This window comes from Cutaneotrichosporon cavernicola (assembly GCF_030864355.1).
Source record: "Cutaneotrichosporon cavernicola HIS019 DNA, chromosome: 2".
NCBI classification, from domain to species: Eukaryota; Fungi; Basidiomycota; class Tremellomycetes; order Trichosporonales; family Trichosporonaceae; genus Cutaneotrichosporon; species Cutaneotrichosporon cavernicola.
Genome location: NC_083394.1, coordinates 2103497 through 2129699, shown reverse-complemented (window position 1 = coordinate 2129699; position 26203 = coordinate 2103497). Strand labels below are relative to the sequence as shown.

General features: G+C 59.5%; 11 protein-coding genes across 11 annotated transcripts; 4 read left to right on the top strand and 7 right to left on the bottom strand.

The window, feature by feature from the left end:
• Positions 1-71: 71 nt before the first annotated feature.
• PUF3 (uncharacterized protein) lies at positions 72-2315 on the bottom strand (the record flags this gene model as incomplete). The annotated part of the gene is made up of 4 exons (XM_060597883.1): positions 72-649; positions 686-995; positions 1032-1298; positions 1335-2315. The coding sequence occupies 4 exons, from the start codon at positions 2313-2315 to the stop codon at positions 72-74; spliced, it is 2136 nt and encodes a 711-aa protein (XP_060454732.1).
• Positions 2316-5120: 2805 nt separating this feature from the next.
• On the bottom strand, positions 5121-6321 carry hob3 (uncharacterized protein; the record flags this gene model as incomplete). The annotated part of the gene is made up of 8 exons (XM_060597882.1): positions 5121-5314; positions 5454-5724; positions 5757-5825; positions 5858-5928; positions 5969-6030; positions 6093-6200; positions 6273-6278; positions 6314-6321. The coding sequence occupies 8 exons, from the start codon at positions 6319-6321 to the stop codon at positions 5121-5123; spliced, it is 789 nt and encodes a 262-aa protein (XP_060454731.1).
• Positions 6322-6674: 353 nt separating this feature from the next.
• On the top strand, positions 6675-10093 carry CcaverHIS019_0208260 (uncharacterized protein; the record flags this gene model as incomplete). Its single annotated transcript, XM_060597881.1, has 6 exons — positions 6675-6714; positions 6749-6859; positions 6909-7061; positions 7128-8207; positions 8399-8779; positions 8814-10093. 6 exons carry the CDS (start codon positions 6675-6677, stop codon positions 10091-10093), a joined length of 3045 nt encoding a protein of 1014 aa, XP_060454730.1.
• Positions 10094-10668: 575 nt separating this feature from the next.
• Positions 10669-12087, bottom strand: CcaverHIS019_0208250 (uncharacterized protein; the record flags this gene model as incomplete). Its single annotated transcript, XM_060597880.1, has 1 exon — positions 10669-12087. One exon carries the CDS (start codon positions 12085-12087, stop codon positions 10669-10671), a length of 1419 nt encoding a protein of 472 aa, XP_060454729.1.
• Positions 12088-12759: 672 nt separating this feature from the next.
• Positions 12760-13982, bottom strand: ATP7 (uncharacterized protein; the record flags this gene model as incomplete). The annotated part of the gene is made up of 5 exons (XM_060597879.1): positions 12760-12779; positions 12814-13245; positions 13374-13452; positions 13678-13707; positions 13959-13982. The coding sequence occupies 5 exons, from the start codon at positions 13980-13982 to the stop codon at positions 12760-12762; spliced, it is 585 nt and encodes a 194-aa protein (XP_060454728.1).
• A 783-nt stretch (positions 13983-14765) lies between these two features.
• On the top strand, positions 14766-15762 carry CcaverHIS019_0208230 (uncharacterized protein; the record flags this gene model as incomplete). Its single annotated transcript, XM_060597877.1, has 4 exons — positions 14766-14867; positions 14986-15185; positions 15519-15698; positions 15735-15762. 4 exons carry the CDS (start codon positions 14766-14768, stop codon positions 15760-15762), a joined length of 510 nt encoding a protein of 169 aa, XP_060454727.1.
• A 122-nt stretch (positions 15763-15884) lies between these two features.
• On the bottom strand, positions 15885-17244 carry RPN9 (uncharacterized protein; the record flags this gene model as incomplete). Its single annotated transcript, XM_060597876.1, has 3 exons — positions 15885-16397; positions 16479-17085; positions 17117-17244. 3 exons carry the CDS (start codon positions 17242-17244, stop codon positions 15885-15887), a joined length of 1248 nt encoding a protein of 415 aa, XP_060454726.1.
• A 225-nt stretch (positions 17245-17469) lies between these two features.
• On the top strand, positions 17470-18255 carry CcaverHIS019_0208210 (uncharacterized protein; the record flags this gene model as incomplete). Its single annotated transcript, XM_060597875.1, has 1 exon — positions 17470-18255. One exon carries the CDS (start codon positions 17470-17472, stop codon positions 18253-18255), a length of 786 nt encoding a protein of 261 aa, XP_060454725.1.
• A 102-nt stretch (positions 18256-18357) lies between these two features.
• MCM6 (uncharacterized protein) lies at positions 18358-21405 on the bottom strand (the record flags this gene model as incomplete). The annotated part of the gene is made up of 5 exons (XM_060597874.1): positions 18358-18540; positions 18576-18769; positions 18805-20351; positions 20385-21053; positions 21089-21405. The coding sequence occupies 5 exons, from the start codon at positions 21403-21405 to the stop codon at positions 18358-18360; spliced, it is 2910 nt and encodes a 969-aa protein (XP_060454724.1).
• Positions 21406-21813: 408 nt separating this feature from the next.
• On the top strand, positions 21814-24515 carry CcaverHIS019_0208190 (uncharacterized protein; the record flags this gene model as incomplete). Its single annotated transcript, XM_060597873.1, has 2 exons — positions 21814-21844; positions 21877-24515. The coding sequence occupies 2 exons, from the start codon at positions 21814-21816 to the stop codon at positions 24513-24515; spliced, it is 2670 nt and encodes an 889-aa protein (XP_060454723.1).
• Positions 24516-24627: 112 nt separating this feature from the next.
• Positions 24628-25734, bottom strand: CcaverHIS019_0208180 (uncharacterized protein; the record flags this gene model as incomplete). The annotated part of the gene is made up of 1 exon (XM_060597872.1): positions 24628-25734. One exon carries the CDS (start codon positions 25732-25734, stop codon positions 24628-24630), a length of 1107 nt encoding a protein of 368 aa, XP_060454722.1.
• Positions 25735-26203: the final 469 nt, after the last annotated feature.

The window sequence follows — 26203 nt, the reverse complement described above, 5'->3', positions numbered from 1 at the left end:
TCTACACCCCCCTCTGCTGCGGCTATGTCTACGGCTAGGTAAGATATGGGGACGCGTGGTGCGTCGAGATTTTACGCCAGGAGCGCCTTGTACACAAGCTGCTCGTCGTGGATCGACGTACTCGAAGTCGATGGGCTCACCGTACGGCGGATGGCGTTGGCGGACTTGCCGTTCGGCACCACAAGCGTGTCACTCGAGGAGCCGTCGGTGTCCTTGTGGTCGGACGACGAGTTCGCAGCTGAACTGGGCAGGATCCCCTTGGCCTCGTACTCCTGGATCTTGGCGTCGAGACGACGACCGCAGGGCGAGTGTCTGAGCTGGGGCATAAGGGGAACGATGATCGAAAGGAGTTGGTCGCGGTGATCGGGTTCGGCCTCGTTGAGCGCAGTCTGCACCGTAAAGTTGCCAAAGCCGTCACGGAGCAACGTGCCGATGCGACTCTCGCCCTCCTCGATAGAGTCGCCCATCATCTCGGCGATAATGGCACGTTTGCCCTCGCGGTTACTCGTGCGAATCGCGCGCTCGACGACGTTGGATGCAAACTTGTGGCGACTCAGCTCGAAGATGCGGCCCTTCATCTCGCCGACTACACGGTCGCGGTCGGCTTCGCGCCCGGGGGCGTCCGTGAGGACGCTCTGGACGACGTAGTCTGCAATGAGCACTGGCTGGTTTCAGCAGGACTCACTTCCAAACTGGTCGATCATCAGCTTGAGACTGCAGTTGTGCATCTCGTCAAGCAGGGGACGGATCTTGACCGGGTCAAGAACCTCGAACGATTTCTGGAGTACACGGCAGCCGAATGGGTGAGCCGAGAGCTCCTGGACGTGGCCGATGAACGCGTCCGTGACCTCCTTGGACGGGTCGAGCGAGATGAGTCGCTGGATTACATGGTTGGCATTGGACGACTTGACGCACTCGATGATGTGACCCTCCAGCTCGGCGACGAGCTTCTCACGCTGCTCAAGGAGCAGGTGCTCGAGCGCCTTCTGCATGACCTGCGGTCAGCTGCCATTGACCAAACTTCAACTCACCCGGCAGCCGTACATCTGCATGGACAGCTGGAGCACGTGTCCTTCCATCTTCTTGACAAGGGCGGCCTTCTGCTGCTGGTCGCCATGCTCGAAGAGCTTCTGGATGACATAGTTACCGAACACGTCCGTCATGAGCTGGTACGCGTTGGGCATGATCTCGTCAAAGACCTTGGCGCGCTCCTCTGGAGATGCCGTCTCGAGCTTGTTCTGGATGAAGCGCGATCCGTGCTGGTCACCGGCGAACTCGCAAATGCTGCCGTAGATCTCCTTTGCGTCAGTCAAAAGCGCACGGTCCAGGCTCACGGAAAACTCCATGCGCGAGTTCTTGCGCTGGCGGAAGTCCTCGAGGCGCTGACTGCGGACAATGCCTGGGTCCTCAATGTGAGCATGACGCCCACGCTTGCCATTGGGCACAAAGCCGCCAAAGTGGATGGGCGTGGGCGAGTAAGCGGCGGCGCCGTACGTCGCGGGAAAGGGGTAAGCTTGGCCGCCTGGTCCAGTGAGTGCTGGAGTAAGCGGCGTCTGCAAGCCATATGGGTTGGTGTACGACGCCGCGAGTGAAGCAAAAGTCGCTGCCTGTGGATCGGGGAACCCCGCGAGCTGGGAAGCAAGGTGCGAGTTCTGGCCCGAGTTGTTGCGGCGCGGACCGCCAGAGCCCATGCGGTTGTTGCGCTGACGCGAGTTGCTAGGGGTCATGGCAACAGACGAGGCCATGCCCCCAAGTCCGCGCTCAGGAGTGTGGGGTGCCGCCCAGAACCCCGTCCGCTGGCCATAGAAGTACTGCTGCTGCTGCTGTGCCGCGGTGAGATCCTGGAGGTCGCGGAGCTGCTGGGCCATGTGAGGCGGGCGGTAGCTGACGTGGTTGCCGCGCGCGCCGACAAGGCCGGGCTGCTGCTGCTGATACGACGTGGCGGTGGGTGCACGGGCGTCACCGTGGTGGGGGTAGCCCTCCGACGGAGAGGGGTAGGGGTCGTAAGTCATGCCTGCGGTTTGCGACGGGATAGGAGTGCCGAGCTCGTAGGGAAAGTGCTGTGGGGAGAAAGTGGCAGGGTCGAGCGAGTTCCCACTGGCGGCAACTGCGTAGTAGAGGAACTGTGCGTTGGCGTCGTAGGGCGCAAAGGCCGGGCGCGGAGGTGTGTGCACGTTGTAGGCAGGAGGGTTGCTCCCGCCAGCTGTGCGAGTAGGGCCGTTGTAGTCGTCCACAGCGAGGTTGGAAAGATGAGCAGCAAGGTCAGCTTCGGGTGTGGGGGAAGAGGTCGTCCAGGCGTTGGTGCTGCCCGACATGGCGTTGTTGAGCCGGTTGCCAAAGGGGTTGGGCGGAAGGGAGCGTAATGACGTTGATACCTCGTGTCAGAACAAGGTCGCTTTGAGCAGGAGGAACACAACTATGGGGTTGATAAACTGTGTGGAAGACGTGTGTGGCGTGTGGTGGCAGGGACGTTGGCCGAGTGGTTCGTTGGCTCAGGTGTGGTGCGTAGATGACAGGTCTTGGTATGCGTGTTGGTAATGTGTCGTGGATGTGCGCGTGATTGCAACCGGCTTGTGCCACTCAAGTTGCTGGACGAGGGGATGGAAAGATGTGAGAAATAGGGGGATTGGGATGGAATCAAGAGGACGTGGAAGTTTGCAGATATCCTTCTTGTGGGCGTGTGTCCCCGGTGACAAAGCGTTGCGTCCTGGAAGGGGTTGGTCAACACGAAGCGTTCAAGTGGGTTGCTGTAGGGAGCAGTGGAGAGAGGAAGGGGTGATTGAGTGTGGACACGGTGTAAGCAAGGATGATTGTAAAGTGTGTCTACAGTACAAGGACCAGGGATCAGATAGAAGAAGAGGTTGGAAAGAGTGAGAGGCAGAAGGTGATGAAGGAAAATAAGGTAAGAGAGAAAGAAGGAGAAAGGATGATCAGGTGTGGGTTGTGGGTTGCAGTGTGGGAGGAATGTGCACCGTCTAAGGGAGTGAGGGCGAGGGGAGGAAGGTTGCACGCTGGATGGTGATGATTCTCAGACAAGTGAGGTTGTAGTAGCAGATCGAATCAAGGACACTCACACACACACACAGAGTGAGAGAGTGAGAGAGAGACAGAGAGACAGAGAGAGAGGGTAGCGAGGTCTTGCGCTCAAAGACTCAAAAGGTGGGTGCGTGCACTGTTGGACCCCTTGCTCATCGTCGTCGCGGACCTGCTGCGGAAGAAAAAAAGTCGAGTGTGACAGCGTGGAGCGACCGACAGTGAGGGCGTAATCAAGAGGTGCAAAGAGGCGCAAACAGCACTGGGCCCTTGTTGCCTCTGGTTCCTCGCCTCTACTAGCTTTCGCACCTTTACGCCCACAGCCTTGTCTCTGCCTTGCACCTCACACACACTGCAACACTTGGGTCTCGGAGCATGACATGTACACTGCTCGACCATGCTCGACGTGCTCGACATGCTCGACGTAGTGGTCTGTGCGTGTGACACATCCACAGATCCACAACCAAAGTAGTCGGGAGGGAGTTTGGTATTCCGACCGGTGACCTCAGTACCACAATACCGCAAATAGCGCGTACGCGTTAACCGGGGCACCAGACACCTGTTTCCGCTCCCTTCTCTCAGGCTCTTGACCATCTTCCGCTTTCTCCATTGGCACGTGCCAGCCAGGCAACCTAGGCAACCCAGGCAACCTTCTGGACCTGCCCGACATCTCTCACGCAACAACAGAGCGAGTCCCATCCCCGTCAAACCGAGCAAGGCTCGGCGGATCTGCCACCCATAACCAGGCCCTAGCTTGCTCGCTGCTGGTTACCAAGCACTAGCACACAATCCTTGATTATGGATCACAATCACAAAGGATGCAGGCCAGGGGAATGCTCGCCAAAGTGTCAAATTGGATCGCCGCAAACAGAACCGCAAGTCACAGCCCAGAGCCAACCGACGTAGAGAAGGAAGAAGAGGCAAGGGAGTAGAAGGAAGGACTCACTGGTGCGAAATGAGTCTTCAAGGCGTAGAGGCGTAAAAGACAAATGGACAGTTTGCGTGTGATTGTCGTGCACCGTGGGTTCTTGACAGCCAAGAGTGCGTTGGTGTGTTGATTCTTCACAGTCGTACAGTCGCCACTGGCGTTTTGGAGGACGGAAAGTGGAGAGGGAGAGGTATCAAGAATGCAGTGCTGGATATTCTGGATGACCATGTTGCGTGGGTACCTTGGTACCGTGCCGAGGCCCCAATGCGGGCCCTGCTCATGGTACCGTGGTGTTGAGGGCGCCTGTTGGTGGCAATTCGTTGAGGGGAGGAGGGTGGGACCGGGGGGCGGGGGAGGGAGCCCTTGTGCACGGTGCGCCATGCGCGTGTTTCGTCTACTCGTTTTTTAGTGCAAGTCTTTTGAATGTGAAGATGGATGGGTCAGTGGATCAGTGTGATGTACAAGTTCTGCTGATCAGCACATCCATGCTCGACGTACTCACAGTTTCAGTCATGACTGGCAGCGGGTCAGTGGAGGAAGAGGGTGGGGGAGCGGCAGGGGAGGAGTGAGTTGAGGGCTCAAGGGAAGGTGACGAGGGAGAGCAGGAGGGCAGGAGGGCAGGAGGGCAGTAGGGAAGGTGATAAACGCCGAGGAAGGGCCAAGCCACGGCGCAGTATTCAGCCCCAGCATGGCTATGGCTGGTGGTTCATGCTCATGCTCATGCCCCATGTTAAAATCAAACCAAGAGCAGGGGCGTCATCGGCGTCGAGAAGGCGCAAACATATGTGGGCCAATAGTGCATTGGGATGGCCACGGCGGAGGGGAGGGGCGGAGTAGTGGAGTGATTCAAAGCTGGTCTTCATTGCCTGGATGACCTGCATGGGTTATGGGTTTAGCGTTAGGTCTGTGAAACGTGGCGGGCGTTGCGGTAGTTTGACAGTTGAATCTATCTGGATGATGAATGAGGTCTGTGCGTAACACAAACGACCACTTTGCCAGATTCCACTTTGACCTCCATCCAACCCATAACCCAGGGAAGTCGCGTCCGCCACTTACAGGCACCATACCACAACCAGTTCCCACCTAGCACAATCTTGTCAAGGTCCAGCCCCATCTCTGCAGGCTCTGCATCTCTGCATACGATACAACACCTCTCTATTTACACGCCATAGATGGCGAGCTCCTTCATCTCAGCAAGAACATTCTCCACTTGCACGTCAAGCTGTCCGTTCGCATAGTCGTCGCGGATGTTCTCGTTAAAGTACCTCTGCACGCTAGAGAGTTTGTCATAGCCCTCCTCGGCGAAGCGGAGCTGGCAGCGAACCATCGACTCGAAGGATGGGTCCAGGTAGGCTGTGGTTAGTCGCGGATCCGAGGAGAGAGAGAGAGACAGTCGCCAAGACACAGACACAGACAGGCCCTGCAGGTCGGCCAGCCGTTTCGAGCAGCGTCGACTGCAGCACAGGGTCTGTGCGTCGGCGCCAATACTCACGGATACGCAGCTCGACGAGCTGGGGAAGCTCGGTGATCAGCTGGTCGTTGAGCATCTTGTAAATCTCTTCCGCCTCGTCGTGCTCGGCCTGCGCGCGGGGTAACTTGGCAGCGTCGTCCGACGGCTTCTCGACCATCTTTCGAACCTTTGACCGTGTCGAGTCGTAGTCGAGCATCTTGTGATTCCGCTTCTCAATCGCGGCATTCACATTGGTGAAGTACTGGTTGAGCTTGCCGACGGGTTCGAGAACGGTTGCGCGGAATGGCGCGTCCTGGGATTAGCGCTATGTCTCCCGAAACTCACAAGATCGCGGGCGACCATCGCGTCGAGCTCGTCAACGGCCGCCTTGTACGAGTGTCCGGCCATTGCGCCCTGATGTCAGCTCGGTAGCTTCACCAGCTCACGTCACTCGCGCGGTCGGCGGTGTAGAACAGCGACACGGTCTCAGCAATGCGGCCCTGCGCCGACGCCATCGCTGTCGTCAGCCAAGCCCTCAGTTGATGTAGCCGACGTACTGCGCATCGCGTCCAAGTAAGTCTTGGCGTCCTTCTGGAGGTTCTTGGACTCCTTCTCCATGCTACGTGTTAGTGATTACTGGGGGCGGTGTTGCGTTGCTGCGCATTCCCATTCCACACGTACGTGCGATAGCGGCTCTCCTGCTCATTAAAATCTGGGTCCATGGTGCGCTCGACTTGACCCGTCTTCTGCATGAGCTGCGTGCCCGCGCGCGACGCGGCCTTCTTGATCCTGCGGTTAGCGGTTGTGAATCAGACAGCAGCGCAGCCTGCGGCTTGGCTTGCCATGGAGGTCTGAACGTACCCGACCCTGGTGTTAGCTCTGTTGTGAGTTAGAGTACATACCAGGACATGATTAGAGGTGAACCGAGTGGTAGGGATGAGAATGAGAAGTTGGTGGTTGATGATGATGACGAGGGAAGATGGTTGTCAGGAGGCAATGCGTGGTCGTCAACCGTCCAGCCAACCCCTCCAGCCTAACCAGAGGAATGACGACTGTAGCCACAACGGCCGCCGCTGCCAACGGAACCAAACCCTATTCTAATCGGTAGATCATTAGCCTAGCTTTCCTATTTGCCATTTCAAGATTCAGGGCTAGGTTGAGTAGAATGACGCTCCATCGACTCCATGCTCGACGCATTCTACAAAACTCGAACTCACAAACACTCTTCCGCACTCACTACCCAACCCACATCCTCACATCATCATGTCCAGGCATCGCTTTGTGCGCAACATGGACCTCGGCGGTACGTTCTGACCTCTGACTCCGCTCACACGTAGCCGAGCTCGCCGATGACCACCCGGATGACTACGACGATGAGGGTGGCTACTCTGGCGAAGGTGGCTACACCTCCGATGAGCCCGACGACGGCATGGACCCCGAGGAGCGTGGTGAGTGGACCTCTTCAACTATTAAGCTCTGTGACTAGCTAACAGACAGCGCAGATGGAGTCTACCTTCCCGCTCGTCAAGGAGAAGCTCAAGGACATCAAGCCCCCAATAACCGAGGCTGCAATCAAGGACTCGCTCTGGCACTACTGGTTCGACGTGGACAAGGCGGCGTCCTGGCTCCGGAAAGACTGGGAAAAGAAAGGTGAGTCGACAGTGCTGAGCGAGTGCGCACAAGCCCGGCCCGCGAGCAAGACTGAGCGAGGCCCAGGCGACCCGCCTGCATTCCTCATCCCCAGCCCCGACCAGCAACCACGGCCTCGACCAAGTGCCCGACGAGCACAAGAAATCGTGGCTCCAAAGCTCGAACCTGTGACGGCGCTCCTCACGCCACTGCAGAGACTCAAGCTGCAGCGCGAGAAGCGCAACGCGGCCTCTGGGACCTCAAGCCCGTCGACTGCATCTGCGCTACCAAGCGTCAAGCCCAGCACCACCGTTTCACCGGCGCCCACCCCACCTCTAGACGAGGCCCGACCGAAATCGAAACTGGCGCTCCTAGCCCAGAAGCGGCGCGAGAATGCTTCAAAGGAGTCGACAACGCCATCGAGCACTTCCCCGGCGGCTTCATCGACTGACCCAACCCCTCCACCTGCCGATGCGCCCGCGAAGCCCATATCCAAACTGGCTCAGAAGATGGCCGCAGCGCGTGCCGCCCGGGCAGTTGCCCCTAAGGCTACTGCGGAGGCTTCAGTCGGCGAGACGTCAGCGATCGACTTCCCATCAACTGCCGTGGCGGCCGAGCCTGCGGATGAGGAGTGGGAATTCCTGCCCAAAGCCAAGATCGCACAGGCAAGAGCGACGCCGTCCGTCTTCTTCAGCCTCTTAACTACGCGCAAGCAGGCGGCTGTGATTCCGGACCCTCCCTCGCTAGCCAATATGCACATCGCCGTGCGTGGCGATCGAGCTGCGGCGGAGAAGCGCGTGCGCGAGGCCTTCGGCCCGGGTGTTGAAAGTCCCGACGATATCGTTCTGCGTGCGCGTGCCGGCCGAGCTGGCGCTGGAGACGGCGAGGCGACGCAGACCAAGTCTGCCGTGCGCGCCACCAAGGTCGAGCAGCCTGCTCCCGAGCCTGTCTCTGAGGCTGCGGCGGCCATGGCCAAGCCAAAGGAGGAGGACTTGCCGGGCCCCGAGCCTGCAGCGAAGGGCACCAAGCCGTCCACAAAGCATTCGAAACCTCCCAAGGCGTCCGAGAAGCCACCAGTGGCGAGGGGCAGCAGGAGTCAGCCAAAGGCGGCACCCAAGCCCAAGGCAGAGGCAAAGCCCAAGGCAGACCCAACGCCTAGGGTTCCGAGTCCGACCAAGACCACTCAGTCGTCACAGTCGTCAGAGCAGGGCAAGGGCCGCAAACCGCCACCTAGGGCACCACGGAACAAGCCTAAAGCAGGCGGCGGACAATAGGGCGCGTAGCGTCGACACGAGATGTACTCGGCTTATGCGCGCTCGCTCCTCCATACCATCGTCGACTGACGCTTACATTACCAGTTGCCAAGGCTGCCGTGCCTCCAGCCGCCCGCTCCAAGTCGCTTCCTGCCAAGCAGCGTGTTATGTCCTCGGGCCCTGGGACGCCGAGCCGTTCCACATCGAATGCTCCTTCCAGCCGCGCACCCAGCTCCAAGGCGAGCTCCAAGCCCGGGTCTAACGTCAGCACGCCGCGCAGGGGCACGGGTACGCCGCTCTCGCTCGCTGCATCGGACTTGGCAGAGCTTGGACTGGAGGATAGTGTTGACGAGGAGTTCTTACGCCGTGAGGCAGAGAAGTATCGCGAGGTGCCGGTGCCTACACTCAAGCAGGAAGAATTGGTCGCCAAGGTCAAGGAGGATGAGGAGAAGACTGGCAAAAAGAACATTTCGCTCGTCGTTGTTGGTGAGCTCGAAACCAATGCCCAAGCTAACGACAGGCCACGTCGATGCCGGCAAGTCGACCCTCATGGGACGGCTGCTGTACGACCTTGGAGAGATGAGCGAGAAGGAGAAGACGGCGAACGAGCGCGGTTCTCTGCGCGTGGGCAAGAGCAGCTTTGCGTTCGCGTGGGGTCTCGACGCGCTTGGCGACGAGCGCGACCGCGGCGTGACCATCGACATTGCGACGGAGCACTTTGAAACCCCGCACCGTAACGTGACGCTGCTCGACGCCCCGGGACACAGGGACTTTATCCCCGCCATGATCAGTGGTGCGGCGCAGGCCGACGTTGCGTTGCTTGTGATCGACGCGAGCCCGAACGCGTTCGAGGCTGGGTTTGAGCGTGGTGGCCAGACGCGCGAACATGCGTGGCTGGTCCGCTCGCTCGGTGTCAAGGAAATCATTGTGGGCGTGAACAAGATGGACGTTGTCGACTGGGACCAGTACCGGTACGAGGACATTGTGGCTGGCCTCAAGCCGTTCCTCGCGGCCGCAGGCTTTGCGGGCGCGCGCACTACCTTCCTCCCTCTGGCTGCGATGAAGGGTACCAACATCCTCAACGACACGCTCCCCGAGGACGCGGACTGGTACAAGGGTCCATCGCTGATGGCGGCGCTGGATCGCGTCGCCGTTCCCGAGCGGCCGTATTCTGTGCCCCTCCGCATCCCCATCTCGAACGTGTTCAAGGGTCAGACGGCGATCGCGTCCGGCGTCGCATGTCAAGGCCGCCTCGCCTCGGGTGTCGTGCAAGTTGGCGACCAAGTGCGGGTAGTTCCCGGAGACGTGGTAGCGAGTATCCGCACAATCGAGGTAGACGACGACAGTGCTCCTTTCGCGGTCGCAGGCCAAAACGTAACTCTCTATCTGGCCGGCGTGGACGCGAACCAGTTAAGCATCGGCGCGGTCCTCTGTCCCGTCTCGTACCCGATTCGTATGGTGAGCCGGTTCCAGTCCCAGATCCTCGTATTCGACGTAACGACCCCCATTATCATGGGCACGGCCGTCGAGCTATTCCACCATTCCGTCAACGTGCCGGCCAACATCACCCGTCTCATTGCGACCACGGATAGGACTGGCAACGTGATCAAGAACAATCCACGTGTCCTGCAGAAGGGCACGACGGCTGTTGTGGAACTCACTCTGCGTGCGCCGACGGGGAGTACTCGGCCGGCTATTATTCCACTCGAGACGGCCAAGGAGAATAAGGAGATGGGGAGGGTGTTGCTCCGTCGCGGGGGGGAGACTATTGCCGCTGGCGTGGTGACCGAGCTGCTCTGATGTGTGGTTGCTGGGATAGGGGTGAGGGGTGAGAGGGGTGGTTCAAATGCAGCGTTTCATTAAAGTGGCAGTAGTTGAAAGCCTGGTGGAGAGGCGTGAGGTCGGCGCGTACCAAGTCGGCCATCTCCAGCCGTGTATCCATGCCCAATCTCCATTGTCCACCACATAAGTCTTAGAGCAGTAATACACTCTGCCCTGGAGCTCAACCCACATCTGATCGAATATCCAATTGCGTGCCACACTAACACCAACGCGATTGTTGACACACACCATCATCTACACGTATTCATGCCACTATGACATCCCTGACCAGCAGAGTATGTCCTTGTCTTGATTCTGTTGGTATCCACATATGCTTGGTAAGTATCGTATTCAAACTCTTGCTCGCGACTGGCTGATATTCACATCACTACTTGCGACCGCGCGGCTGGCAGCCTTGATCAGCGGCTCCAACGTTGCCTCACACTGTGCTTTGCTTCGTCCTTTGTCCTTGTTGCTTGTCACTGCTTGGTACTTACTCGCTGACTGGCTTGACACTCAACCCGACACCCTTCCACTCACCTGCAAGTCCTACTTTACTTCTTGCTACCACCGCCACTCCGTACCTCGCCCGCGTAAACCGGCATGCGCCGCTCCCGCAAAAGCGCATGGGCATTCCACTCGAGGTCGAAAGTGAGCTCGAACCGTTCCGCCGCCTCTCCCGCCCCTTCCTCCCTAAGCCTCTGGCGGACTAACTCGGTCGCTTTGTCACTAGTATATCCCAGCGGAACACCTAACCCGGTCGCCAAGTCGCGCCCACAAACAACCGTCAACTTTCCCCTCGTTGAAACGAGGTATTTCCCCAGCTTTTTGAGAACTGGGCCCCGAATTTCGTTGTGGTCAAGCACGATCGTCAGGTCGGCATACCAAACCCGGCCGTCCTCGAGGTTCTGGAGACAGTCGAGCAAGTTGCTCGTGTAGGGGTGCCAGATGACGCGGTCAGAGTTGGCTTGACCGGGTTGAATGTCGGGTGGGATGACGTGGAGAACAGTACGGCGGGCGGGGGGAGTGACTTTGAACCGTTCGGCGCGGACGAGGGTGATCTGCGTGTTGTCGAGCGCAGAACGGAGGAGAGGGAGGGGGATATACCGAGGCGGATAAGTGACGACTTTGAGGATGTCCAACACGGTGATTTTACGGATGATTGGCGCGTCCCGGTCAATTGGCAGCCGGTAGAATGGCGCCCTGGGTGTCGTGAGGACGGCTACTTGATTGACAGCCAAGATGGCCGCGTGGTCAAACAAGATGTCGTCGACAGTTTCCTTGATGCCCCGACAAGTTGCGCGGAGAGAAAGACGGGTATTATGGTCGATGAAAGAGGTGATTAGGCCCATAATCTTCTTCTCGGACGCCGCAGTGGTGCTGGGCTTGGGTTTGGGTTTGGGTTTCAGAGAGGCAGTGATCTCGTCTAGTTCTTCGGGGGTTAGAGTGACACCGTTAGCGACGATCAGGCCGTTTATGTAGTATACGGGGATTTGGACGGGGTTGGGGCCAAGAGTATAGATGAATGTGAAGGCTTCGAGGATGGGAGGAGGTGGGGGAGGGGGTGGGAAGAGGGTGCACATGTCCGACAGCAGCTGTTGGGTGTGTGCGTCGTAGGGGATGAGGTTGGGGTTGGGGTTGTTGAGGTTGGGCAGGTTCTGGTTGACGGAGTGGTGGTGAAGCGGGTCTGAAACTCGCACGACCTTGGCCTTGGTCTTGGTCTTCTTCCGCTGGGTAGCAAATTGGATCCTACGAGGGGGAACGAAGAGCGGGTCAAGTTGCGGGAGATACGACTTGACGGGTTCCTGGTTCTCGACACGGTATTCCTCTTGCTCTTCTTCACGCGCTCGCTTGAGGGATGGCAGGCGGTTGCTCGGCGTATACAGTTCAGAGGGACCTGGGTTGAGTGCCCAGCTCGGGGGGTTGAGGAGGGGGGAGAAGAGGTCGGGGATGTCTGTTGGTGGGCGGTGCATCTTGGGAGATGGGGGAGGGGGAAGGGGAGAGGAAGGGGAGGACGGCTAGCAACTGGACAAATTCTAGTGGCTTTTGTATGCATATCATGATGTGAGGACGAGTTGGGTGTGAGATGTACTGGAGATGCACTGGAGATGCACTGGATCAGTTTGCACCGTTTGAGTGGGTTGTGAAGCCATCGTAATGACATGGTCAGTGGTAGAGGGAATCAGTAGTGGCAGTGGGGGTACAATGCGCATGTAGATCAAGATAAGAGTTCACTGAGGAGACAATGGGCGCTAGTACTCGCTCTGAACTGACCAGCTGAGCTGCGCGCGGTGACGTGTTGACGTGTTGATGTGTTGATGGGTCAAGATGATAATGGACATGATGGTGTTGTAACCGCCAAGTGATGGGGGTGTGCCTGACTCGCTCCGACTCGCCCCAGCCGACTCGTCCCATTTCGACACCACCACCACACCATCCCAATCAACAACCACAACGCCGCTCCACGTCGTCCACCTCGTCGTTGTCCTAGTCCGAGATGCCACGCCGTCTCTCTCCTCCCCATTTCCTTCCTCTTCGAACAACTTTTTCCCCACCTACACCCACACACCCCAAAGCCAAACCACACCCACGCCCCACCCCTCCTCTTTGATGGATGCATGCCGGTTTTCTATGGCTAAAGCCGCTTACATCAACGACTGCTCGCCTGCTGTCAGCCCTTTCTCTTTGCATGAACAAACCGTAGATCTCGCGGTATCCCGGCACGGTCCAGCGGCCCTTCTTGATAGCGGTCTCGACGGCCTTGGTGACCTCAGGGGCGGCGTGGCCGACCTCGAGGGTGGTGAGGTCCTCGAACGGACGCGCGTCCTTGATGTTGCTGAGGGTAGCACGCAGGCTCTCCTCCTCGGACGAGACCTTGGCAACGGTAGCCTTGGCGGCGTCGATGGCCTTCTTCTCAAACGCGCCAACAATTTCGTCAAACTTCTTGACGTCGTAGTCGGCCGGCTTGAAGTCGGCGAGGATCTTGGATGCCTGGTCGACGGCACGCTGGTCCTTGAGCACGCTCTTGTAGTGGGCCAGGTCGAGCTCGGGGATCGAGGCCTTGAGGGCCGCCTGCTTGTTCGATGCCGCGGTGTTGCGCGCACGGAAGGCCTGGAGCTGCGCGAGGGTCTCTGGGTGTCAGCGAGTGCCGAGCGCCGAGCGCAGGGAAGCGCGGGGTTGGGCAGGCTTAGCCGAGGCGCGTAGGAGCCAGGCTATCATACGCCTGCGCGAGATGCAACCCCGGCCTAAATTGACGCACCCTTGTTGAGGCCAAGCGAGTTGTAGATCTTGGCCCAGTCGACGTTGGCCGAGGCACTGCGGGCGGCGGCGGACATGATCTGCGGTTAGGTTTTGTAACGGGAGAGAGCGCGCGCGCGCGAGCTGGCGAGGCAAGTCGGTGGGGAAGGGGTGGGAGGATGGGGGAAGGAAGAGAGTTGTAGGGTAGCGTCGGGGCAGGATGCTCGCGGTCTTGTCGACTGCGGTACCGAGTGATGGGGTTGGACAGGAGGGGGGCGGGAAGGGGAGGTGTGGAGAGCTCGCGGCGGCAAAGACGCTGGACGCACTTTAGAAGAGTGGTGGGGTGGTGAGTTCGACTGCGATGTCGACGAAAGCTGGCCAAGTGCTAGCGGAGGGAGGGGGGTGGGGGCAGGCAGCAGGTAGGCAGGGGAGCGGGTGCAGGGCGGCCGAGTGAGAGGGCTCCTCTCTCAGCCAGTGGGTGAACGGCAGGGTGGGAGGGGCCGGAGCTGCTCGGGCGGACGGAGATTTCTCCGGGAGAGGCCGAGTGTGGCGGCCGTGCCTGGCACAAGCTGCCAGCTGGACCAGCTGGGCACACTCCACTACAGACTGGCTGATGGAACGAATAGAGCATGCATGTAGCTTGCAGCTTGCAGCTTGCAGCATATTAAGAGTGGGATACAGGTGTATAAGCTTGTGGCTGCAAGGTTGATTAGCCTCCATGAGGGCATGCATTATGCGGCCCCATGTCTTCTTGTGGAGAGACGAGTAGTCCTCATCCTCCACATTGTGGTGGTTGGCACCACAGTCATGGTGCACATTCTACTCTGCGCTTGTGCGCACAAGGTGGCCCCGTCGTACCCCGCAGCCATGTCTATTAGGTACGCCGTACCAGAACTCTGCAGACAGGAGCAACGGATCCGAGCAGCAGCTCGGCTTGTACATGTACAGAGGTCAAGCGCAATAAATCACTTTCAGAGTTACAGGAGGGCTTGTTGGACAATCAGGTTAGCCTAACCCAGATGTAAGTGGGACGTGGCTCCCTGTACGTCGGGCGCGAGATGTGGTGGAGGGCTGTGGAAGTGCACAGGAGGAGGTGGAGGAGATCGTGAGCGACGTGAGCGACGTGAGTGTGTTTGTGTACATGTACATGTATGTGTGAGAGTTAGATTGATGCCCTGCGCCTCCTAACTCGTCAGCCTAGTTGCCACAGTCCAACTCGCCACCATCATCATCATTGCCGCCATCACTACCACGCTGTCACTATCTCCATCTCACCAAATTGTGTTGTTGACATCACAGTTCCTCTCACAAATCGCCACCCAACCCCTTTCGCCGAACAACGCCGACCGTGGCACTCTGAGCATACCTCCACCGTTGATCCACAACACTCAACTTTACATCATATCCACTCATAATGGCAGAACGCGACTCACCGCGCATCGAGGAGACCGACGTCGACGAGGAGCTGCAGCGTATGCAGGCCGAGTTGGCCAAGTTTGAGGATGAGAAGAGTCAGGTATGTGTGTCTGCCGAACGCTCTGCGAGTCTGCGGAGCAGGCGAGTTGTTTCTAGGTGTTTATTGGGGAAGGTAGAAGTTGTTTAGTGGGGAAGCTAGAAGTTGACCCTGACGCCAGCTCGAGAAGGGAGAGAAGGAGGACAAGGACGACGAGGAGATGGAGGACGAGTCTCCCGCCGCCGTCGACGCGCGTAGCGTGTATATCGGAAACGTTGATTATGGCGCGACCCCAGAGGAAATCCAGGCGCATTTCCAGGCGTGTGGGACTATTAATCGGGTTACGATCCTGTGCGATAAGTTTACGGGCCATCCCAAGGGGTGAGTGTGGTTTGGGATGGGGGTTGGGGGAGAGGAGGAGGGGGAGGGGAGGGGCGGAGGGGAGGAAGAGGGGGATGAGGGTATGCGGTGCATGATAGGGGGAAGGAGGAGAGCAGGGATGAGGACGGAGGAGGGTGGGGGAGGTGGTGGTGGGTGGTGGTGGTGGTGGGATGGTGGTGGGTGGTGGTGGTGGGTGGGGGCCAGGTAGATGAGGACGGCGCAGGCCACGACCTGAGTATATCTCGTACCCACCCATCAGCCATCACGTCCGTCTGCACTCAACCTCCCTCCCTTGTTGTTCAATTCCGTCTCAGCGACACGCGCTCACACCAGCTTCGCCTACGTCGAGTTCGCCGACCCCACGATCGTGCAGAACGCGCTCGTGCTCAACGAGTCGTCGTTCCGCGGCCGCATCATCAGCGTCAAGGAGAAGCGCACCAACGTCCCGGGCATGGGTGCTCGTGGGCGGGGTCGTGGTCGGGCACGGGGCCGCGGGTTCCGTGGCCGCGGAAGGTGAGCTTTTTTGTTCTCGTACTGAGCTGACAGCAGGGGAGGTCGTGGTCGTGGGCAGTGGTAGATCGTAGATATGTCAATGTCACCTGTAATCATAGCTCCTTGTGCCTCGCTCTCTCTCGAGTCGCGCTGTTGCCCTCACTCAAATGCTACTGCCGCTTCATCCTACACTCTACCTATATACATCTATGCCGCGAGCGCATGCGTAACGCCATTGAGTCCCACGCCCGCCTCGAGCCCCGCAACGCCGTTGGCCGTCTGGCCCACCGCGTCGGTCCAGTGCCCAAACTGCTCGCCGAGCGTGTCGAGCTGGCTGCCCTCGAGCACGCGAGGCTGGACCCATGCGAGGTCGACCGTGCTGGCGACCTGGTCCAGCGAGCCGCGGATGAGGCCCAGAGAAAGCGCCTTCATAATCAGGTGCTCGACCTCGTGGACCGGCAGGCGCGTCGCCTCGCCAATCTGCTCAAACGTCATGAGGCGCGTCTTGCCGTCACGCGGACGCTCAAACGCAGCCTGGATTAGAGCCATAAGGCAGATCTTCTGGCGCAGGAACGCGCGGCTCTCCTCGAGAATAGGCTCGGCACCAAAGTGGTTCGACAGGCTGTCAAACTTGCCAATCGCGCCGGCGTTGAACGCAGAAATAAGCTCCTTGATCCACGTGTAGTCGCCGTCCAGCGTCTGCAGGATCGGGTGTTGCAACTGGTGTCAGCTGGATACACGCTACAGAGCTGAGAAGTGGGAGAGCCGAGAGCCGAGAGTGCTCGCTGCGCTCGCACTTACCAGTTCGCCAAAGTTGTAGATCGTGTCACCGAGGAGCGCGGCAATGCACAGGTCGTGTGCGCGCGCCCGGCGGTCCTCGTCGCTCAGCTCCTTCTCATCCACGCACGCGAGGTACAGCAGCGCGCTCTTGTAGTACGGTCCATAGTCGGCCTTGACCTTGTAGTAGTCGGCCGCAACGCCATAGTATCCCGCGTAAACGAGTGGCTCGACGGTGTCCTGTTCATTGAGGAGCTTGTCGCACTCGTCGAGACGCTTCTTGCAACCTGACAGGTCGCCGAGCAGGAGCTGGGCGTACGCGAGCGCGCTCAGCGAAAGCACAAACGCCTCGGGAACAGGGCGAGCAGGCGCAGGCTGTGCAGGTGCATCATCAGTTGCCTCGACGGGGTACGGCGAGCCAAGGCGGGAGTGCACGTTCTCGAGGAACTTGAGAGTGAGCTCTGGCTCGGCGTACTCGCGCCCAACACGGCGCGCAATCTCAACCAGACGGAGAGCATTAATCTTGTCCTCGATGCTGGTGATGAACTTGTCGAACAGCTCGATCTGGGCCGATCCCGATCCGGGAAGGGCGACAAACTTGAGCAGCGCGACGGTCAGGTTATGCCACAGCCTGGGGTCAGCGATATTATGGAGCGACGTACTTCTTCTCGTATGCCGTGCGGATCTCTGTCCACGCCGGCTGGAGGGAGGGGGGAGCAGCAGCCTCCTGCTGCTCTAGGAAGGCGAGGGGGTTGGCCGCGGCCGAGGACGTAGGCTGGTCGACGTCCATTGCTATTATGGTGATGTATAACTCGTTGACAGTTCGTCAGCGTCATGTTACATGCCACTCAACGCGTAACCGCGACCAGGACCATTCATCACGTGGGATACATTTACTTCCGTGAAATCAAAATGACACGTGTCAATATCTTGGAACGACGATCTCACCGTCCTCTCCTCCCCGACTTTTCGGCGCGTACACCATACACACCGATCGAGACAAAGTCCAACCACAATGCCGCCCCGACCATCCCTCGCCGCGCTGAGGGGGTACGCCACGGCGGCCGCGCCCAAGGCCGCCAGCGCTAGCAAGACTGCCGTGCCCGCTCCCGTCTTTATCTCGCCCAGCGCCGAGGCAAACGCCCCCCGCATCTACACGGAGCGCAAGGCGTTCCTGTACGACTACTACGCGCACCTGCTCAAGAGGTCCCAACTCGTCCTCCTCTTCAAGCACGAGAACCTCTCTGTTCCGATGTCTGGAAATCTGCGCTTCGCCATCTCCAAGATCCCAGTGCCCCGCCCCGCGTCGCTGCCTCAAGATCAAGAGCTCGAGAAGGCGACGCTCACCATTACGCGTACGGGTATTCTCGCGCCTGTCGTGCGCGCCGTCCAGCCAGAGGCTGACTTGTCGCCTCTCCTCGAGGGGCCTACTGCCGTGATCACCTGCCCATCTCTCTCGCCCAAGTACGTCAAGACTATGCTTGCGGCGATTGAGCGCGTCATCAAGGCCAGCCAGAAGGACGACGACCCAAAGAAGGGGCCGGTCGCCCAGCCCGCTTTCACACTCCTCGCTGGCGTCCTCGAGGGCAAGACGCTGCTTAACCCTGCTCAGGTCGCCGACGCCGCAAAGCTCCCCGAGCTCGACCAGCTGCGCGCCCAGCTCGTTGGCCTCCTGGAGATGCCGCAGCGCCAGCTCCTCGGCGTCGTCCAGCAGGCAGGCGGCGGATCGCTTGTCCGCACTCTCCAGGGCCTCGAGGAGACCCTCAAGGAGAAGGAGGGCGGCGCCGCTCCCTCCCCATAGTCATCCCTCTTGGGCTTAGCATCTCCCGTCTCCGCATGTAACGCATAGCATCCATCACAAAGAGATACAAACCCCGCAGGCGGGCATCTACAAACGATACACCTAGGCTGAAGGACGCGTCGGGCGCGTCGCCATAGGGGCCGACGACGACAGGTCGGACAGGTCCACCTGTGGGTGTACCATGTAGAAGATCTGGTCCGACGGCAGTGACTCGCCACTTTCCTCGATCTCGCCCGACGGCCGCAGTCCCTCGCCCTCACCGTGCATCTCGAGAAGGTAGTTGTCCTGCTGTCAGCTGCCGTGTTAGTTCAACACCTCACCTTTGCCAACCGCGTGAGAGCCTTGGAGATGAGCGTGTGCTCGTACTCGGCCTCTTCTTCGTCTTCCAAGAACTCTTCCCTCTGCTCGAGGTACCACGCGATGAGGTCCTCGCGCTCGACACCCTTGCCTGTTGTCCTCTCGATGTCAGACAGATGTAAGACGCAGAGGTTCATGATCTCCATGTACTTGTCGTCTGGTGTCAGTTAAGATACTCCCAATTCAACTCACAAGTAATCCGGATGCGCCTCTGGGCAGGAGCAGGGGTGCCGTTGCTGGCCGTCGCGGCCTGGTGGATCGACTCGGCAGCCTCCAGCGCGGCAATCTGCGCCGCATCCTCGTCCTCGTCCATCGCTTCGTTGCCGCCGTTCGCGCCGGGAGTCGGTCCATGGCCGTTCGCGCCGTTGCCGTTCATCTCGACATCATCGTCATCGTCAAGGTCGAGGTCGTCCTGCTCGACGTGGATGATCGACTGGCGGAGAAGCGAGTACGCCTCCTTGACAATGTTCGGGGTGATAATCTGCTGGCAGGTGGCGCGGGCAATCGCCTCCGACAGACGGATCATCGACTCGAGCTGACGCACAGTGACACGGAAGTTGGACTTGCCTGGGCCGCCCTCGTCCTGCCGCAGCTGGCGGTACTTCTCAACAAGTACCTGTGCCGCCTCGGGAGAGATTTTGGGCTTGAATGTGCGCGCGTAACGGATGTAGCGCTGGAGCGTCTCGGTCGAGAACTCGGGCTTGATCGCTGCGTCGCGCATGCGGTGGACGTTCACAATGTGCTGCGCGAGACGAAGATCAACCTCTTCGTTGCACTCATCGAGCACGACAAAGAAGAGGTCGAAACGCGACATGATGGGCGCCGACATGGCAACGTTGGCACGCAGCGACTGCTTACGGTTGTACCTTCCGCCGATGGGGTTGGCGGCAGCCAAAATCGAGGTGCGCGCGTTGAGTGTCGCCTGGATGCCTGCCTTGGCGATCGAGATAGTCTGCTGCTCCATGGCCTCGTGAATGGCGACTTGGTCCGCAATGTCCATCTTGTCAAACTCGTCGATGGCACAGATGCCATTGTCCGCGAGCATGAGGGCGCCTGCCTCAATAGTGAACTCGCCTGTCTCCTCGTCCTTCACGACAGCGGCCGTAAGACCGGCAGCCGACGATGCCTTGCCTGAGGTGTACACGGCGCGGGGGAGGAAGCTGCACACGTACTTGAGGAACTGCGACTTGGAGGTAGACGGGTCGCCGACGATGCACACGTTGATGTCGCCGCGCAGGTTGATGCCCTCGGACGTCTGCTTGTGCACACCCCCCATGAGCTGGAGAAGGAGGCCGCGTTTAACAATGTCGTGGCCATACACAGTGGGAGCAATCGACTTGACCAAGGCCTGGTAAATGTCCGGGCGGTGACGCATCTCTTTCAGCTGCTCCAACTCCGGCGGCGTAAGGGTCGCCAAGAACGCCTCTTGGTCGTCGTTGTCGACATCAGCGCGAATGTCGCCAGCGGTCCCAGACTGATCGCTGTTCATGACGCTGCAAGCTAGGAAGGCCGTCTTGTACAGCAGGTCACGCACGCCTAGAGCCTTAAGCCCAGTGACGCCCTGGCTGGCCACGCCGCCGTCGACGCGGCCGTTCTGGTTTTCGCGCATCATCTCGCTGTTCACGCCTGGGATGCCGAGCTGCGACACGTCGGGGACGACAATGAACGTGCCTGTAAAGGTACACTTGTCACCTGCCTTGGCACGCTCAACCTCCTCTGCGCGGAGGATGACATCGAGACTGGGGTCAGCGATGAGTGGCCAGTGCACTCACGATCGGGGCATACTGCCGGTGGGGATCTCGTTGGCGTTCTCCTGAATGCGGACCTTCTGCCAGTCTGCAAACTTGGACATATCCAGGTTGAGCTGCCACAACTTGCGGTTCTGACACGTTGGGTTCGTGCACATCAGGGGCTCCGTGTACTTGAATTGCTGGTCGACGTTGTGCACAAGCGTGCCACACTCTTCGCACTTGAACGTCCCCGAGACAAGCTCAGGTCGCACCTCGGACGTGCGTGTGACGGTGCCCGAGATACTCATGAGCTTGCCGACACTCTCCATGCGCAGTTGCCGGATGCCAGCCGTGAGAGGCATGTTGTGAAAAGCGACTGAGAAGTCTTTGTAGTTGGGGTTGGCAAACGAGTTACTCGGGTTGTTGACCATCATTGCAGACTTGTACACATACGGCTTGCAATAGTCCCTGACCAGGTTCTGTACAGCTCGTTTGATGAACGGCAAGAAGCGGTAGTACTGTGTGGAGATGGCTTCCGCGAGCGTCTCCTCGCGCTCCAAGAGGTGCCGCCAGTCGACGTAGAGCGTTGCCCAATTGAGCTCCTGCATCTGGACAATCTGCTGGATATAGGGCTTGTCCTCGCCGATCTCCTTTGGTTCAGTGCCACCGGTTGACGACGGAGTAGGGGGGAATTCGACGCCGGTCGTGTAACTGAGGTGAGCTGCGACCTAACTCGAGGAGCTCACTTCTCAAGGAAACTCTCAAACTGTAGCTGTACCCTCACGCCTAGCTTGTCGACCACAAGTGGGATATTGGAGCGATCTTCGAAGCGGGCGCGGGGCTGGGTGCGCCTTGTCTCGTCTGTCTCGTCGACCGTGTCCAACTCGCGGGTGGGCCTTCGCCCATCGGCGGTGGCACCCAACCCGTGGACATCCTGGTAGTTGACGGGATCGATGGGGCGCGACCCGCCAAAGGAAGAGGAAGGGACAGGAGTGCGGCCGGGTGTGCCTTCTGGTCCCAATGATGAAGGGAAATGACTTGGAGGTGCCGGTGAGGTGGCCATTGTGAGTGAAGAGTATGGAAATGAGATGAACAGGGGGGTTATACCGAGGTGGTTGAAGCTCAAGACGCGTTAATTGTTGTTCTCCAATCAGCAACCAGATTCATCTTGACATCAGACGCGTCAGGCGCGTCGAACGGCATCAGACTCGCGTGGTCCTAATGAGTGGTTATTAGGCAGAGTTCCTATTGTGGTTCCTAATGCTTCGGACCTCAGTCACATGAAGTCATGTGACCTAGAGTGACGCGTTCAGTACTGTGTTGGTGTTGCGTCATAGTCCCTATAGCCCACGCGGGGTGCCAGATAGAGGTGGTCACCGACTGGTCACCTCGCCACTTCAAGTCACCACCCGTTCCCATCGCCTTTCACATCACATCGTACTCTATCCCTCAATTATAGAGTAGACTCATCATGGCAGAGCCGCGGCCATCTACCGACCAGGGTATGTGATCCGACAGCAGCCCCGCTGACCAGAAGAGGACGCGCCCCTCCTCGAGCGTGAGGACGGCGACGAGCGCGAGAACAGCAACAGCGGTGTGAGCGTGCTAGACCCGACTCAACTCAACAACCGGGAGAAGGTCCTCGCGATCCTTGTCCTCGTCCTCGTTGCCATTGCAGGCACCTTCATCGGCCTCTTTGCCAGCACCGAAGTCGCGCTCAAGAAGGAGCGTGCCCACTCTCCAACCGTCACCACCACCGTTACCCGAGACCTCCCCGCGCCGACTGGCAAGCCACCCAAGCCTGTGTGCACCACGCCCGAGTGTGTGACAGCTGCAGCGGAAATTATTCGGTCCATTGACGTGTCGGCCGACCCCTGCGACGACTTCTACGCTTTCGCCAATGGTGGCTGGCTTGAGGCGAACAGCATTCCAGCCGACCGTGGGATCTACGGACAGTTCCACTCCGTGGCTGACCGCAACAAGAAGACGCTCCTCAAGATTATCGACTCCATTCACCTTGAGGGCGCGGGATTCGACGCCGAAACTGACAACCTCCGCAAGCTCAAGGACACGTACACCTCCTGCATTGACGTCGACAAGCTTAACGAGCGCGGCGCGGAGCCACTCCTCCCACTCGTCAAGGAGGTTGTCGGTGCCATGGGTTCCTTCGACGTGAACCCCATGCCCGATTCCGAGTCGCTTGTCGATGAGGCCTTCTGGGCCGGCTCCTACACGCCCGACTACGAAGTGCCCGAGTGGCTGCGTGCGACGGCCTTAACGCGCAAGGATATTGCCCACCACCTCCGCAATGCTGGTAAGGTTGAGGTGGCGGCTCAGCCCGCCGCACTCGAGTTCGACGAGACCGTGGTCGAGCCTGATCGCAAGCAGAAGATAACCAAGGCACTTGCTTTCCTGCACGCCCGCGGGGTCGACGCCCTCCTCAACTTCATCATCGAGGGTGACGCAGGAGGCGACAACTCGCAGATCCAGTCGCTGTATTTCTACCAGTCGTTCGGTGGCCTTCCGTCGAAACAATACTACAAGGAGAAGCCCATCCTTGACCTGTACCAGTCTGTCATCTCCGGCGTGCTCAAGAGCGTCGCTGAGGAGTCGCTCGCAAGCAACGACAAGCGCGACCTCCTTAAAGACATCCTCCAGGAGGCTGCTGAGGAGGGCTGGCCTTGGCCGTGGCCGGGAGGCGACAAGGACGACCCGGTCAAAACTGAGCCCCTCGACAAGCGCATGGACAAGCTCGCGGCCAAGGTCGTCAACTTCGAGCGCAAGATTGCCATGGCTGGCGCAGACCCCGAGTACCTCTTCAACCCGAGCTTCTCGTACAACCCGTATACCGCCAAGGACGTCCAGAGGGCTCTTCCCTTCCTAGACCTTGGCGCGTATCTCTCGGCGATGGCCCCCCGCAAGTTCCCGTCTAAGATTGTCGTCTCGCACCCACCGTACCTCAAGAAGATCGCCAAGCTGGTTGAGGAAGTACCGGACCACGTCCTGAGCGCCTACTTTGTGTCCAAGCTAGCGATGACGTACGGAGGAGCCCTTGGCCCGAAGACGGAGATCCGCAAGCAGGTTAAGACGCTCAGCAACGTCCTCTCTGGCGTCAAACCCGGCACTGAGGAGAACCGGCAGGACATCTGCCTAAGCGCTGTTGACGGAATCGTTGGCTTCATTGCTGGACGCGAGTTTGTTCAGGCCGCCTTCTCTCCCGAAGCCAAGGCCGACGGCGAGCACATCATCAACTCGATTATACAGGCGTTCTATGACAAGCTTCCGCGCATCATGTGGATGGACGAGAAGTCAGCGATGGCGGCCCAGAAGAAGGCCAGGGCTATCATTCCTAAGGTCGGCTACCCCCTCAGCCCAAACACGACCGACCCCAACTCGATCCGCAACTGGTACCAGAACGTACCGATTGTCGCCGACGACTACTTCGGCAACGTGCTCGGTAGCGAGATCATGGACAACCGCCGCGCATGGCTCACCCTCGGCCGGGAGCGCAACCGCAACACGTGGGAGATGTACCCACAGACCGTGAACGCGTATTACTCGCCTCCTGACGGCGAGATTGTCTTCCCAGCGGGCATCCTCCAGCCGCCCTTCTACTCGTACGACTGGCCCTCGCACCTCAAGTACGGCGCGTTCGGCGCGGTGGCAGCACATGAGCTCACACACGCATTCGACAACTCTGGCGCACAGTACGACGAGCAGGGGCGTCTGCGTGACTGGTGGACGAACAAGACTATCAAGGCATTTGAGGAGCGCGCGCAGTGCGTCTCGCGTCAGTACTCGAAGTACTTTGTCCTTGACGACAACGAGAACAAAGTGTATGTCAACGGTAACCTCACGAACGGCGAGGACATTGCCGATTCGGGCCTCGCACAGGCGTATGCCGCGTGGAAAGCCGACTCGAAGCATCCCGAGCAGCTTCCCGGCCTGGACTACACACCCGAGCAGCTGTTCTTCATCGCGTTCGGGCGTATCTGGGCCACCCTCACGCGCCCCGCAACGGCCGTTGCGCGCGTGCGTACCGATCCCCACTCGCCGCCGTACTGGCGCGTGATTGGGACGCTTCGGGACAACGACGCATTCCACAAGGCGTTCAACTGCAAGCCGGGCTCGCCGATGAACCCGCCCAAGAGCGAGCAGTGCTCGCTGTGGTAGAAGCTGAAATCAGGAAGAAGACGGACACAAGCATCTACAAGCATCTATGCATAGCCTAGCTGCACAGGGTAACGCATTATAAGTGGCAACAACAAGAATACAAGCAGTGTGCTTACAAGTCGAAGCGGCTCTCGAGCTTGGCGGTCGCGCTGGGGCGCGCCATCCAGCGCCCCATTGGAGTGTATGTGATGTGCGAGAGGACGTCGGTGACTTCGGCGCGCGTGCTGCCCTCAATGTAAGGTGCGAGATGGCGAGCGATCTGGGCGGGTACGTCGCGATCCTCATGGTCAACCTCGGGTATCTTGAGGACGCACTCGATGCCAACGATCTCGATGGAGTATCCGCCCACCATGACGTTCTGCGCCAGCGCATACAGAAGCTGGCCATACTCAACGATTGCCTCAGGGCTGCCCTCGCACAATCCCACAACCACCACCGCCTCCTTCAAGGAGCGTGGCATCTCGCTCATCCCCATCGCCACGAGGACTGTGCCGAGCGCGCCCTCGGCGGCGTCGGGGTGCATAGTCCCCCCGGCGTGGAGGACTGTACGCTGTGTGCTGGGCGGGAACATGGAAGGCCCAAGGCGGAAGAGGTATGTGTTCCACGGGATGGCGAAGTCGACGAACGTGTGCGCGCGAGGGAGGATGCAGCGAGGCACGCGGGATCCTGCGTTACGCACGATCTCGAGCTGGGCCCGACCTTTCTCAAGCCTCCAGAGTAGGGGCTGGAGGGCGTCTCCGCGAGGAGCATCGTCTCGCGGTAGATCGAGGACGCGGGTGAGCGAGAGATTGTCGAGCAAAGCACTTGGCGGACCGAGGGGCAGTCTCGAGTAGACGGGCGTGGGAGTGAGGGGTCGGGAGGCGGGTGGCGTGGGGCCGAGCGAGGACGAGAGGCCAGGCATCCCAGGCGACGAAGCCAGGTTGGCGGTGGCGCGCTCGGTCGCACCTGGGATTGGGATAGGCTGGGTGGCAGTCGAGGTGAAGGGAGCCGGCGAGGCTGACCGCGAGGGGTTGGGCGAGGCCATCGTGCACAGCGAGCCTGAGAGGTGTGGCCACCTGCCAGTCTCGACGCGGGGGAGGAGAGCGACCCGCGTGAAGAGGCGTTTGTCGGCGCGCTGCTTGTACTCCTTGCTGGAGGCGCGGAAAGCGAGGAGCGATTCGTACGGTGCGTTGTCGAGGATACCCTCAACGAGGTGGGGGAAGAAGGCGGCATCGAGCATGGTGGTGGATTGTGGGTCTGGTGGCGTTGATGGTGAAGGCAATGATGGCGACCAGGGTAGTGGTGAGCAGGGGTGAGGTGAGTGAGTAATATAGTGAGGAAGTGAGCTGGAAAGTGGCGTCAGACTGAACCATCTCATATGCGTTGCGCGCATGACCTGTAAACCAGAGGACTGAGGAGACAACAGTCATGCGGTCATGCCACGGGGTTCGTAATCAAGCATGTCGGCGGAGGCACGCCGCTTCTGGCAGAGTTTCGGCACCCGGTACAGAACAGATCTGGCTCCAAACCGAGCCAAACTGCATGACCCCTATGGTGTTGATGGCGCCTTCGCTGATCGTACAGTGTGTCAGCGTTCTTGCAGCTCTCGCAGCCCTCATGCCCTATCGGTCGGGTCGTTGCCGCTCGGGTCCTCAAGCAACACTAAGCACAATGACAGTGGTACGCGTCAACTTAGATCTTAGCGGGCA